General features: G+C 41.6%; 1 protein-coding gene across 3 annotated transcripts in view; it reads left to right on the top strand.

The window, feature by feature from the left end:
- The first annotated feature begins 6,883 nt into the window (after window positions 1–6,883).
- Window positions 6,884–15,393, top strand: part of COL24A1 (collagen type XXIV alpha 1 chain) — a 364,391-nt gene continuing 355,881 nt past the window's right edge. For all 3 annotated transcript variants that reach the window (XM_087866074.1, XM_045801865.2, XM_045801864.2), the window contains exon 1: window positions 6,884–7,296. In XM_087866074.1, the coding sequence (XP_087722200.1) occupies window positions 7,241–7,296 (56 nt within the window). In that variant the 5' untranslated portion in view covers window positions 6,884–7,240. The remainder of the gene's footprint in view (window positions 7,297–15,393) is intronic.

Genomic DNA, 15,393 nt, shown 5'->3' with positions numbered 1-15,393 from the left:
AACATTAGGAAATGTCATTTAGTGTGCTATTATGATTCTATGTACCATAATTACCTGCTAACGTAGCTTCAAACTATTATTTAAAATTTACTTTATTTACATAATCTAGAACAGTATCACACTCTAATTAAAAGTTGTAACATTAAACTTTTTTTTTCACCAACTTTTAGACTAGAATTTTGTACCATGAAAAATGAGGGAAACTGGCAGAGGAGATTCAGGAAAAGTAAATCTGAGTAGAAATTCCTTTCACTACTAAAATACCAATTATTCCCATAAAATAACTCCATTATAATAGTTCTATAAAGGAATTTGGGTGGAGCTACACTAAAAGGCTTAGGAAATATATGTCCCTATAGAGAATTCTCCCTCAATCAGTCTGTCTCCTGTCTCCACCATGCTACCACATCCAATATCAGGAGCACATTGTTTGTAGCAATTAATTTTTAATGGAGAGAGTCAGGGGAGAAATCTTTAAGGTTTCAAAGACATACTCCGAAGTACCAGTTTTAATTTAACTTTAAATATACATTTGAAAATTAATGGGCCCTCTGGTAATACTGTAGCTTTTAGAATTCATTCAGAAGGAGTTTAAAATGGAAATGCTGACAGATAGTGAACTTCAGTGGTATGAACAGTGTCATTGTTTAACACTTTGCTTCATAGGCATGATGCCCATTGAAATAAACATCCCTGTGACTATATTTTAATTTCATTCAAAGTTGACACACAGCACACACACACTTGTTTGAATGGCAGACCAAAATAAAATATCAGAGCATCTAGAGAGACATAGTGAACATATGTGTCCTTTTTTTTTTTTTTAATCTTGTTTAGCATTTGGACTCAGATTATCCTAGTCCATTGGTTAGGACCTTAAAATTGATTAAGGTTCCTTTCCAGGGAAAAGTGAGTTGCCTTCAAATCAATTGGTAGCCTCCATTTAATTCACTTCACAAATGAATAATACCGAATCTGTGCTAAACGGCAAGAACATTACACAGAAAGAATGAGAAACAGGTAACTGGGAGGGCAGAAGTAAGTAATTAATAGACAGTGGGCTTACCTTAGTTCTTGGTACTTCCAGATTTTATTTGAACAGGTAAGCTAGACTATAGTATGTGTGAAATGATCAAATGATCCTGCTAAAAGGGAATGTGGTTGGGTGGGATTGGAATGGTGGCCTCTTTGTAATATGCAAAATGTGTCAAGACTGTCTGGTGTGTTTCTGTCTGGTTTTCAGGTCTAGTCCCAATAAACATGTTACATTTCCCAGTAAAGTCAGAATAAAACGCTCTTCCAGCACCACATGGTCCAAAGCATCTCAGAGAACATGGGCATCCACATGATAGAAGAACACATTATGGAGAGCTCACTAGCTCCTGGACCAGCAAACCAAGAAAGGAACATCATTCTGCCAACTGTTTCAAATGCCCATTTGAGTTAGTTCATGACACTGAGAATAAAGGAACAGAAGAAAAGAACGATCCTAGCATAAACAGACTTAGGAAGGAAATAATGGCAGCAAAGAAGATCAAAAAAGTTTGTGTAATAAAAGACAGGAAATTCACATTGGATCAGAACTGAAAAAATTTCCTCACCATCCAAGCTAAGATTTTCATCAGTTTCTCTGATGAGAAGGGATTGAAATAGTTTATCATTTGCAACACACTGTATATAAACATGCCTTAGTTAACTATTTGACAAGTGTATATAGTTCTCTTCCCAAAGTGAATATTAAGTCATTTTTATGAATTTTTTGGTCATCTTCTCAAAGGTCCCAGTGAAAGAACCCTTCCAGCTATTGGCCTGCCCACCCCCGCATTACTGTAGCCAGAGTAAGTATCCCTTATACTTTAACAAACGCTGTGTCTCTAACTTAGGTGCATTATGTACTAAACAGAAAATGAGATCTTAATTTCCAGTACCCATATTTTAAAGTGAGTAAAGTTTGAACATGTATCTCTCCCATGTCAATGAAGGCACTCCATGATCTTTCCATCTTCATCTCTACATTATAGTCATTCCAACTGCAGGTCCCTAATGAGGCTAGGACCTTTTATACCTCTATGCAAGTTGCCTATGCTGCCTCCTCCACCCAGATAGAGTTGAATTTTCATGTCTACTTGGCAAACACCTATTCATTTTTAAGGACCCAAGCTTCACATGCGCCCTCCCACTCACTCTCAACAGAATTGTGTATTATCTCCTTTGTGCCCCAACTGCCCTATATCACCAAGTGGTTATTCTTACTTCTTTCTATCATCTATACCAGTTGATTTTTCTTATCAGATTCTGTGACTGGCAGGTAATAAACTCCTTAACAGGAGTAATTATGCCACATATCTTCATAACCCCAGGTCTTAGGACATTGCCTGATACACAGTAGGCATGACACTCTTTTGTAGTTATTCATTCATTCAGTAAATATTTAAGCACAGAATTTTGATTAAGCCACAATGATTCTACTCAGGTACATATGAACAAGAGTACTTACTCGTTAAGATATTTCACAGGCAGTCATTAAGTATTGTGTTTAATAGTCAATAATGGGTTGACATGTTAACACATCAGTAGTCTAGCTGTAGCACAATTACTTATAGCATACTTTTAATAATTACTTGTTAAAAATGCAGATTCCTGAGTCCCACCTCAGACATGCTCAATCAGAATCTCTAGGCCTAAGACTCAGGAATCTGTAATTGTAAAAAGCAACTCATGTACCATATTATTACAATAAAGTAAGCTAGAGAAAAGAAAGTGTTAAGAAAATGCTAAGAAGACAAAATACATTTACAGTACTGTTGTATTGAACAAAATCCATGTATAAGAGGACCCACACAGTTCAAACTGGTGATATTCAAAGGTCAATTGTAGTTAAATTGCTGGGATCAGAAAACTGGTAATCAAGATTTAAACCCATGCAGACTGACTCTGGGTAAAGTTGATGCTGTCAATAACAACAACCTTCCTTCCATTTTTCCTCCCTCCCTTCCTTTCTTCCTTCCTTCCTTCCTTCCTTCCTTCCTTCCTTCCTTCCTTCCTTCCTTCCTTCCTTCCTTCCTAACTTACTCTAACCCCCTGAATTATTCAAGGTTCCACTGTAATCTTTTCCTGCCTTAATTTCCTTCTCTGTATAATGAGGATGATAAACAGTACCTACTTAATAGGATTCATTAAGAGGATAAAATGAGTTAATATAGAAAAAATATTTAAAACTATTCATGCATAGTAAATGTTATGAAGTATTTACTATATTATTATTTTTTGAACTCCTATAGTATTATTTAATAATGCTGCATACTTTTGATTCTCTTTTAATTCTGCCTTGTTTCTCCCCACTCCCTGTAACCTAAGTTTATATCCTTGGCTCTCTGTTCTCCATTTCGACATTCACTTCTTTGAAAATAGATTCCACTGTTAAAGCCTCCAATACTACTTTGTCCAGATAATGAAGAAATCTAAAACTCTAGCTCTGGTCTTTCTCCTGAACTCTAGCTTTCAACTCCAACAGATCTTTGGGTGGTTCCAATAGAATTTCCTACCAAGATATCAAGCTAAATATGTCTCAAACTGAATTAGTTGTCTTCCCTTTGACATTGGCCAATGGCATAATTTTTCAGTCATTCGGACTTGAAATTTCACTCTCCCATCCCAACGTGACCAGTTATCAGACCTTCCTAATTTCTTTTAATAATGGTTCCCTTATTTAGCTTTTCTATCATTTCTCCCAAATACTAGCATATTTCAACACCAACATCTAACTTATCGTCCAACCTTCTCTCTTTTCAATCTTGGCATCTGTTACTGATCATTCTTCTTAAAATGGGAATTTGGAACATAATCATTTATCAGTTTGAAATCCTTTAATTTGTTTCCTTTTGCCCATAGATCAAATCTTAAATGGTAGAATGTAAACCCCATGAAGGGAATTTTCATGCATTTTGTTCGCCAATATAACTCACTGCCTAGAAGAGTCCCTGGCATATAGTAGGTAACACACTAAGTGTTTACTGAATGACTGAATGAACCTTATCCTGGCATTCAGAGACTTCCATACTTTGCCCTCTCTCTTCCATTGCACAAACTTCTAATACAAACTGATGAATCTATTTTTTTTCTCTCTGAATATAATTAAGATATCCTCCTTTTGCCCATTGTTTTGAATCTCCTGTTCTCCATTTCTAAGCACATTATCTTTCTCTGCTCCACCTATGTAAATCCTCTTCACTTTCCAAGGCCCAGCAAGTCCCAAGGTCCCTGTCTTGATCAGTTTGATCTCTGTAAATCTCCACCACCCTAAAAGTCTGTAGCGTTAAACCTTACATGGTTTATTCTTTACTAGGTAAATGCCTCTGCTCCCACAAACAAATGTACTCTATCTGAGGCTATGTGTACCCTTTGGAATTTCCTGCGTGATAAAAGCTCTATTCACTATAATGAGCAACAATTCTCTTCTTATAGTCAAAGAACCTGAGATGCATTTTAATAATAATTCAATTTCATATAGCATTCAAATATTCATACTCAATATTATGAATAGAAAAAAATGTTATTTATTTTTATTTTTTTAATAATACTTTTTATTATGTTATGTTATGTTAGTCACCATACAGTACATCCTTAGTTTTTGATGTAGTGTTCCATGATTCATTATTTGCGTATAACACCCAGTGGAAAAAAAATGTTTTTTAATCCTTAATGATTTGATGGGAAAATGGAGAGAGAGATTAGGTGAGTTACTGCTTAATTCTTATCTATTCTTTCCAGCAAACCAAATTACCTGTCTTTCTTTAGTTGACTAGTAATCCAAAAATAGAATAACTATAGTTTAAGGCTATTTAAGAATGATTATCTTCCCTCAGCCCTGGATTTCTAGAAGGATTCCAGAGAGCTGTGGCTATTTGTTACAAAAATCAAGAGGTGGGAGGGATTTTACAGTGGTTAGATCTGGCAGGTAGCACCTTGGCTAAGTGATAAAAGATAACATTACTAGTAATAAGATATATCAACATTATATATACCCAATATGATACCCATAGAAAGAGACAACATCACTTCAGTAGTATTTATGTTGAAAATACATAACCTAAAACTAATCATGAGAATACATCACACAAATCCAAATTGAGAGAGTTTCTACCAAATGACTAACCAGTGCTCTTTCAAAAGGGTCTAAGTCATGAAAGACAAAAGAAGACAGGAACTTCCACAGATGGGAGGAAACTAAGGAGATCTAACAGTTGAATCTCTCTGTTAACTAATTAACTAAACACGGTATAAGATCCTGAATTAAATACTAGGCCAGACAAATGACATTTTGGAAAACTGACAAAATTTGAGTAAGAGCTATTAAATAGTTAATGGTATTGTATCAGTGTTAATTTCCTGGTTTTGATTGTTGTATTGCTGTTATGTAAGATACCAGTATTAGAGAAAGTCAACGAAGGGTATATAGAAACTCTCTTTTACGTAAATCTAAATTTATTTCAAAATAACAAGTTGAAGAATCGAGGGAAAGGAAGATGAATTAAATTCTATACTCCTGGAGGAAAAAAAATCACCAAAATTTTTTTGGAAATAATTCCTAAAATTCCAAAGTTTTCTTGAATCATTTCAATTCATCAATATAGTTGCTTTAAATTTATAATGTGCATGTAATGTGGGATGCTTTCCAGCATGTGGAGAGATCATTAGCTGTGGATGGCACCCAGAATAGGCGGGAAAATTTGTTGGAGAAATGATACTCAATAGTATGCAACGGTCACTGGTTAAACAGACATGCTAAGTAGAATTTTAGGTGCTGGAGATACAATGAGCAAGATAACAGATCCCTGGCCTCCTGGAGTTTCCAGTCTTATTAATAAAAAGATAAAATCAGATGGTTAGCTTTTTTTACCTCCCAAAACTTGGAAGGTGGACTTGTCAGGCTGTGAAAAGGCTATGCAGGCATGGAGGCTTATGTCAAAAAAGAAATTTGTTACAAAAATCGGAGAAGATATTCAAATTGGAAAGACCATGGTCTGTTAGCATGTTCTGGATGCATAAATGCAGATCATTAATCCATGTTTACAAGCTAGAGAAGGGCAGAAAGCAGAAAAGTGGGTTACAGGAGAGAAAAACCAGCAGAAAAGTAGTACGGGGGCAGACTGAAAGGCAAGAGTGAAGGGAAGGAAAGGTAGAATGAGAACCGTCACAGTCCGTTTATAATACGACTTAGGCCGCAAGCATCAGGGCAAAAAATGCAAGAAGGTCTAGAATGAAGGGCTCCGCTGAGTAGGATTTCAGAGGGCGTGCGTGAAGAGGACAGAGAAAAAGACTGGGGATGAGAGACATGCAAGAGGAATACATCATATTGGGGACTGCCGAAAATGGGACGAAGGAAGGATACTAGTCACCTACGAGCTTCGGGGACCAGGAGGAGGGTGGCATGGGAAGAGAGAGCGTCCGGGCGTTCCCGGGGCGGCTGCGAGCGCTCCCCAGGCGCTGCCGGCCCAGGGGCTTGCGGACAGGGGCGCGGAAGCCCCGCGCGGGCTGGGGGTAGGTTGCGGGGCGGAGGGGGAGGTGTGCGCTGTGTCGGGTGATGTCATTGCAAGTCAGTGAGCGGTGAAATTTAACACCGGCCGGATTTGCTGGGCTCCTCTTCTTCCAGGGGAAGCAGCCGGCGGCAGTCAACGCTGAGCGCCTGCAGTTGCCACCGGCCCCCTCGCACCGACTAGATTTCCGAAGTGGGTGTGTGTGCTTGTCTGACAAATGTTCCGGCGCGGGTTGCTTCCAAGGACTTCCCCCCCCCCCACACACCCCCTTCATCCCCTTCCCTCCCCCAGCCCTTCTCTCCTCCCAGGCCCAAAGCAGAGGACTCCACTGGAGTCACAGAGTCGCCTTTGAACCGCAAGTGAACTCGAGGGCTGCACTCGCGGCGGAGTTCCAGCTCCTGCCGGCGCCCCGCCGCCTGCCAGTGAGGTCTTGCTCCTCGCCCGCCCTCCCAGGGTAGCGCTCCCCCCGGCCTCGTCCGTTGCCGAGCTAGGGAGCTAAGCCTAGCTGATTGATCTACCCTTTGGGTGCTATTTCTTTCCCCTTCCTAGTTCCCTCCTCCCTTTTTGTTGTTGTTGCGGTTTGGGAGCATCGTTTTCATGTGATTTTTCCCCCCCTTTTTCATGGCCAGTACCTGCACTCTTAGCAGTTCGGAGTTGCCTTCTGTTTTCCGTTAGCGCTTCGCTGCAGGGACAAATGCATACAAATGCATTTAGGAGCCCACAGGACAAGGCGTGGAAAGGTCTCCCACACGGCAAAAACGTAAGTAGCCCACTCACCCGGAGGCTAAGGTTAGACCCATCCCTCTCCCCACTTCCCGACCCTCTGAGCGGGTTGGAGATCCGTGCTCCCGCTCCTTCGCACTGTTTGAAGTTGGGAGCCGGCGAGCAGCCGTGGCATCCTCCTCTTGTCTCCTCAATTTGTAAAATACCGTGTTTGAAAGGAAGCCTCCAGCCAGCGCATCTCTCAGAAAGTTTATGCTAAAGAGGTCCTGCGGCTGGGGAGGGAAAGCTCGCTGGCCCTCGTCCCGGTTCCGGCGGCCGCGGTCCCCGCGACTCCCGAGCTCAGCTCGGACGCCGGCTGGAGCTCCAGCTCCCGCCGCCCTCGCCCCCTCCTTCCCTTCTCCTTTCTAAGGGCCCTGGCTGAGGTTCTGCTTCCCGTGGTGCTTCTTCGGGCGTCCAGCCTGGGGACTGCTCGGGCGCCGGCAGTCCTCTGGGCTCTGTGCGGGCAGCCTGGACCGCGGGGACACAGACTTGGGGTGGGGTTGCTGGACTGGAGGAGAGGGTACCCTCAAAACCTCGGGCATCAGGGTGCGGCTAGACTCAGAGGCAATCGCCTCTTGTCGTTAGGAGGCCAACACACGTGCTGCCCATCTGGGGCCGAGGCTGCGTCCTGCCTCACTGGCCTGTCACTGGGGAAGGGGCTGGACGCGGGGGCGGGGCTGCTCCTCCCGCAGAGTGTTCGCGCAGGCCCGGACTGGCACCCCACCTCCTCCTTGGGCGCTGTACCTGCTCCTGCTCACTCCCTTCCTGGGAAAAGAGCGTGGAGGGGGATGCACGCCTTGGCTGGCTGCCCTGCTCCCCCTGGAAACGTCAGTGGGTTATGCAAGTTTGCTTCTGGCCCCTGAGACGGGAGGGACCAAAGCGGCTCCGGTCATTCTCTGCCGCGAAGCTGCCCCTTGGGAGAGTAGGTGAGTGGTGGGGAGGGCAGGCGGAGGGAGGCGGGGCGCGGAGAGAGACCGCCTTATGGCAGTGTTTGTGTGCACATGTGCTTCCCAGCCGCGTGCAGCCGACCGTGGCTGGGGCTCGCGCGCACTCTGCTCTGACCCCTGGGCGCCTGGGCAGCTTGGCTTCCCGGCTGAGAAGGACGCACCTTCCCACGCGCCCGAAGCCGGACCAATCAGTGCGCAGGAAAGCTCACAATCCAGTGCTTGGGGCCAGGTGCCGGCGACCCGGGAGCCCCGGGTACCGGAAGAGCTCAGGCAATGCTGGTTAACTTCCCCAGGGCGACTCACGCGGGTCGCGCCGGCTTCCTAGGCATGTTTCCCGCCACATTTCTCAATAAAACCCCTCCGCGTGGACCCGGTGGGAAAGCCGGGCTCCGGGCACAGCAGATCCTGCGGGACCGCGCGCATCTTCCTGTTGATCCAGGTCGGTGGAATGAGCTTCGGGCTCCCACGGGTCCAGCCACCCGGAGAGTCTGGGTGAGGCGGTCCACCGCCTGACCCGCCCGCAACCTCAGCGTTCATCCCTGTGCGCTTCTTGCCTTCCCCGCCAGCTCCCACCCGAGGGCTTTCCCCTGGCCATTGAGCAAGGCCTGCGGCGTTGGTCAACCATCCACGGGGTTGGTAGTTGTGACCACCTCTCGGATTAAAGCAGATCTTCTGCTCCTGGTCTCTGCCTTGTCTGGTTTACACTTCCCTTCCAGACGCTCCCAGAAAAGGCCTTGCATAAATTTTTGGGCAGTTTGGGGTTTGTAAATTGGGTCCAGATGATTGGGGGGAGGGAGGCAGAGAAACCAAACAGAATGGATTACAGCAGGAACTGTGGAAAAATTAGACTATGTGGAATGAGAAAAGAACCCTTGCTGAGAGAATTGGGGTTGATAGCAGATCCTGGGTGAAGGTACTGGTCTAGAAGGTCTCTCCGCCAGGGACCTTGCAGCCTCCTTTGACATCCAGTTTGTTCCATACAGTTATCAGCGGGGGTGGGCTGCAGAGAATTAAGGGTAATTCAAGGTTATATCAGATTACACCCCCTTATACCTCCAACCATACCCGTGCCAAGTAGGGGAAAGGTGGTTACTAACTGATCTGAGAAAACTGTTTCTCAAAAAAAAATCCAATTTCCTTAAGGAATTAAGCGCTCATCAATTAAAAAAAAAAACAAAAAACAAAAAACTAAAACTGGGCGCCTGGGTGGCTCCTTGGGTTAAGCCTCTGCCTTCGGCTCAGGTCATGATCTCAGGGTCCTGAGATCCAGCCCGCATTGGGCTCCCTGCTCTCAGGGAGTCTGCTTCTCTCTCTGCCTTTGCCTCTGCTCCCCCCACCCACTCCCCGCCTTCTTGTGCTCTTTCTCTGATAAATAAATAAATAAATAAACAAATAAACAAACAAACAAACAAACTTAAATAAAATACCCTGCTACCAACCCTGTAGGTAGGGGACTTGGCAGAAACAGCTGATTAGCTGATGATAATGTCAGTCCACTGAATTAAACCTTAGAATTTCTAATGAAATCCTTGAGGTTTTAATTTTCCACCATCCTTTTGTGGTGACGTTTTTGTAAGAACAGGAGCAGCTTTTTAAAATCACAATTCTGATTACTCACCCAAAAACATTTGCAATTTTAAAACTGGATCCTTAAAGACATTTTATTTCATGGGGCTGCTTTTAAGTGAGTTTGTGAATTTGTGGAAGTAATACCTAATGTGAATTTGTGGAAGTAATAAAAGGAAATTAAAACCAAAACTCAGTGTTAGATACAACGATTTAACAGTATCAGAAAGTCCCCCAGGCAGGTTATTATTGTAATTAAAGAGTTTCTATAACCAAGGTGTGTGTGTGGGGAGGTAGGTTTGGATATAAACATCTATTTCCTAGTGGGCATGAAACTTCCTTAAAATTGCTTAGTTATCTTTGCTTTCAAGTAGATGTTTAAAATAAACTAACGTCTCAAGGAGAGGGATTGTAATTTATGGAAAGTAGTTTTGAGTGTTGCATAGACATTCTGCTTGGTAATCTGTGAAGTAGCAGGAGAAAAAATAAATTTTATTATGGAAATTAAAATAGCTGTGCTAGTTTCCTTGCCATGGTTTGCAATTATGAGTTATTTTAGAATTTGTAACTCTAGGAAGTGAGGTAAAGATCATTTTATTTTCATTCTCATAAAAGGCTAACATTATTCTGGCATTCATTCACTCAATTGTTCACTCAATCATTCATTCATTTATTCAACAAATGTTTTCTGAGCTCCAACTACATACCCAGCCTGGCTCTAAGCAGAAGGGATACAATGGTAGAGCAAGACAGAAATACAACTGCTGCCCTAATGTGCCCGGGTTAGTATAGGAGACAGAAAATGAACAACTAGGTATAGCACAATGAGGTAAAGGTATAGACGGGAGGACACCTAGAAGTCCTGGGTAAGTGGGGAAGATACAGAACAGTAATCCTGGAAAGAAAGACTGACTAAAGGAAATGAAATCCTCACCGAGACCTAACTGGAAAAGGCATGGAACTTTCCAGACAGAACAGTAAAAGGCTGAGAGGTGAGATAGCACAGCTGATTTGAGGGCCTGAAAGAAGTGAAGTTGATTGTAGAGCACGCTTTCTAGAGGAGTGACTGGAGCTGGATCTGGAGACAAGAGACCAGATTCTGAAAAGTCTTTAAACCAGGTTACTTTCTTAGCGAAATAAATGGAGGTTAGGATGACCTGACTTCTTGATCTTGGGATCAGTGTGCATGTAGAAGATGCTAGAGAAGTTGTATGTTTATTGAAACTCAAGACCACCTGATAGTCTTGCTAACTGAAGATTGACTCATTCATGTAAAAAACTTGAATTAACGCTAGTGTGTGCCAGGAACTTTGCTAGGCTAGGCAGCAATCATTTTAACAATCTCTGGGGGTATTACAAGGATGGACTAGGTGAGGTATTTTCCCTACTACTGACTGGACTCTAGGTGTTTTGATCGCTTGAAGTCCTTAAGCATTTATCTCCCTTGTACTTCATGAATTGCCTGTTTGCTTGAAATTTAACCAAAATTCTAGTATGCCTCACGCTGTATTAGTTGTACAAATACCTACCGAGCTGAATTGACAGTCTCAGAAATTCATTGCATATAAGTTAGTGACAACACTTCACTCCCTGAATCATCTGACTTTACCCCCACTGCTGGGATGAGAACTGATCTTCAGTTATTTGGGCAGCAAAGGACGGAAATGTTACTATTTCTGGTTCTTTGCAGCTAGTAAAGAGCAAAATCTGTAAAGTTGTCATGACTTAGAGGAATTTTTGGCTTGGAAATGTAGTGTATGGTAGTTGTTGAAATTATCGATATCTATCACATGTATCATTTTCAGATTATTTTGCATTTTCCTGTTGGTTTAAATTAAAATCATCATCTCATTCAAAAAAACGTTCCCTATTTATAAGATTTCACAGGTCCTTACATTTATAACTTGAATCTATGTCAGAAAGTGCTTTGGTAGTCTGCAGACACAACATGTGAGAGTCTCCTGGGTGCCCTAAACAAAAAGATGCCTGGGATTCTCCTAAAGTAACTTAAAGCCATCAGAGAAAGAGAAAGTTAAATAGCTGTAAGAATTATTTAGGGAAGATGCCTGGGATGGATATTCGTTCCTTAAATATTCTGAGTATGGTCTTTGGATATCTATTTCCTGTCTGATCTCCTCCAGGCCTTTACCTCTCACATGTCTGGTTATGTTTTGATTGTGGCTTCTGCAATACTGAAAATGTGGCTAGCAGACCAGGCCCAGAGAACAATTTCATATTTCGCTAGAGATCCTCAGATATTAATATCATGGGTTATATTTTCTGAACTTTTATTGACTGTTACCATATTCTTGACTTCTTTCAGATCTGGTCTGATTTTGTGAAATGTCTGCGTATATGTACTTCTGTTACTTTCTGTCAGTGACATAGAGTCCAGATGTACAGAAAAGTGACCCAAAGCAGACATGCTTCGAATATTTAAAGTCATATTTAATATGCCAACTAGACTTTTTGTTAAAGTAAATATGTGAACAAATGAGCAAACTTAGTAGGGTATTTTAAGTTACGTAATTAAAAGAGTATTGGCCAGAACTTCAGGAAGACCTTTCCAGATTTGTGGTTAAACATCATGTCATATATAGTGATTTACGGAACATCTTGCTAAATAATTTGATCTTTGTCCTCTAATGCTAGTATACTAACAGGATCCTACCATAGACACAGATTTTAGGGTTTTATATTTAGAAAGCAAAATATAAAATTTATATTATCTCATCACATGATAGTTGAGTCAGCCAAGACTCAGAACATCGAAATAAACCACCCAAGATCACACAGTAAGTTAGAAATAGAACCAGGTTTAGTGTTTGCCATGTTGTTTTCTCTCCAACCTAATGCAGTTTTACTTTCAACTTATTCAACGACTCCAGCATGTCTTAGCACTAAATGCATACATGGTACGTAAAGCATAAAGCACAGCAGATACCCTTGAGAATTCTATCATCTACTAATGTGGAAATGTGACATTTTTTCTTCATTAGGTGAATGTATAGTAAATGTGATATCATGGGAGGGGGGTAAAACCAAAAAAATAAACAAGCCCAGCCCAACTGGACATTTTCCAGAAAGCCTGGATTCATTAGACATCCATTTCATACAATGATGGAGTTTGGCTCTTCGAGTATGTCAGTTAAGCTTGATGTCTTTTCTGTGTTCCCACTTCAGAGGTGAGAAAAACAGTTACAGTGAAAAAAAAAAGAAGCCTTTCCACTTACCCTATTATATCAGATATGTTTAAACCTTCTTCTTTCTTTTCTTTCTCTCTTTGGACAGCCAAGTAAAAGTACTCTTATTTATTTTACTTTACTTTTCCCAAGTGTTAAAAGAATTAGGTCTATAGGGAAAAATTGAATTCCTCAGTCATTGGGAGATGTTACTGTTACTCCTTTCCATTTTAAAAATGTTTATTAAACAGTGGGTTAAGCATCTGCCTTAGGCTCAGGTCATGATCCCAGGGTCCTGGGATTGAGTCTTGCATTAGGCTCCTTGCTCAGGGGGGAGCCTGCTTCTCCCTCTGCCTGCTGCTCCTCCTGCTTGTGCGCTCTTTCTCTCTCTCTGACAAACAAATAAATAAAATCTTTCTTTCTTTTTTTTTTTAAAGGGACACCTGGGTAGATCAGTTAAAAATGTTTAAGTGTCAATTTCATGTAAGAAATAGATAAAAGGTGAGACCCATTGCTTGTTATTTACTTATTAATCCTAAAATGTACAATATATATGGCATATAATAAAGTTTCAATTAAAGCATTAAGAGTACAGAGAAGAGGGAAAGAGCCAACCATCTTTAGAGATGATGGAAACTTCATGGAGCAGATGTTATTCAAATTAGGCTTTGATGATACTTAAGATTCTGACAGGTGGAAACGAAGAGGGCCTTTAAGATACTTACAAGGTCTCTCCAGAGAATACAGTATAATGTGATATGGCTGTAGCTTCAGGGGAGGGAGGTCAGGTGTAATGAAATCCATATTGCTTTGGATATGGATATCCATATGTTCTTCCTTGGGTGGCTGTTAGTTTGGGACATAATTAGAAAAAAGAGAAAAATTCTCTTTCAGCCCTCAATCTCTACTTCTCTCTTAGTCATTGGTTTTAATACACGTAAGGTATGGCTCAACTGATTTGTCATAATCCCCTAAAATCACCTGGCTAAGGGATGATGTTTGATGTGTTCATATTTTCCTGCCTTACACCAGGAATGGACTTGTTAACATGTCTAGAAAGAACTTTATTTTTCATTCTTCTCCCCTAAGGTCATTGGGGAAGTCTATGAGTTGGCTGAATTGCTAAATGAATACTTCTGGTTGTTGTACTCTTCATTAGTTAGCTTCCTCTGAGTAGGAGAGTACCTGTTGGATTATTTCTAAACTCTGAGTGAGCCAGATTACCTTGGGCAGATGAGACGTGATTCCTTTCACATTCCATTTTCTGCTAATCTGATGCAGTTTCCCTCTGTGATTATAAGCCTGAGCTATTTTTTAGTCTCACTGGTCTATATCCTCCCAGTTATTTTTTGAAAATACAAAGTTGAAAGGAAAAGAGCCTCTTTCTACTCAAACTCTAGATCGCTTTGGGATCCATCCTGGAGAACCTAGAGATATCATTTCAATCTCGCACGGATGTCCTCAACTTATTTGCACAGTAGAATCACCTGGGGAGTGTTTACAAATCCCTGTACCACAGACAAATGAAGTCAGACTCTCTGAGGGCACAGGTGCAGAGGGCAAGACTCAAGTATTAGTTTTGAAAACTCCCCAGGTGATTCCACTGTGCAGTGAAGGTAAAGACCAGATTCAAAACAGGCAGGCTTTCATCACTGTTGAGTAGTATCTATTCCTGAGCAGTGGTCCTCACCACGTAAAGCCCAGATTCACAGCATCAACATTGCCTGGGAATTTGTTACAAATGCGAATTCTCGAACCTCACCCCAGACCTGTTGAGTCAGAAACTCTCAGGGTGGAGCCCAGCGAATCTTTAACAAGCCCTCCGGGTGACTCTGCTGCACAGTAAAGTTTGAAACCACTGATCTAGAGCCGGAGAAAAGGATAAAAATAAAACAAAAAACAACAACCCTCCCAAGGGTCAAATACTCTTAGGTCATATCATAAAATTAGATTACAATTTAAGCAAAAGAATATTTGTGTAGCAAATGTTCTAAATTGTTGTTTCTCAGAGTTTAATATATGCACAATCCATATTAGAATCACCTAGTTAAAGATGTATACAAACTGAGGATTCACTCCAGATTTATGAATCATATCTCTGAGGCAAGCCTGAAACCTACATTTTTCACAAGCATCTCAGGTGGTTCTTTTAACGAACTAACATCTGAGAACTGTTTTTTTTTTTATGTTTTTTATTATATTATGTTAGTCACCATACAGTACATCCCTGGTTTTTGATGTAAAGTTCGATGATTCATTAGTTGTGTATAATACCCCGTGCACCATGCAATACATGCCCTCCTTACTACCCATCACCGGCCTATCCCATTCCCCCTATTGTTTGAAATGGATGACACCATACATAGGAATCTTTTATATGCTTCATTAAAATACATGGTT

This window comes from Ursus americanus, chromosome 12 (assembly GCF_024610735.1).
Source record: "Ursus americanus isolate L20-20 chromosome 12, mUrsAme1.1.p, whole genome shotgun sequence".
Lineage (NCBI taxonomy): Eukaryota > Metazoa > Chordata > Mammalia > Carnivora > Ursidae > Ursus > Ursus americanus.
This window is presented reverse-complemented; position numbering and strand designations above follow the sequence as displayed.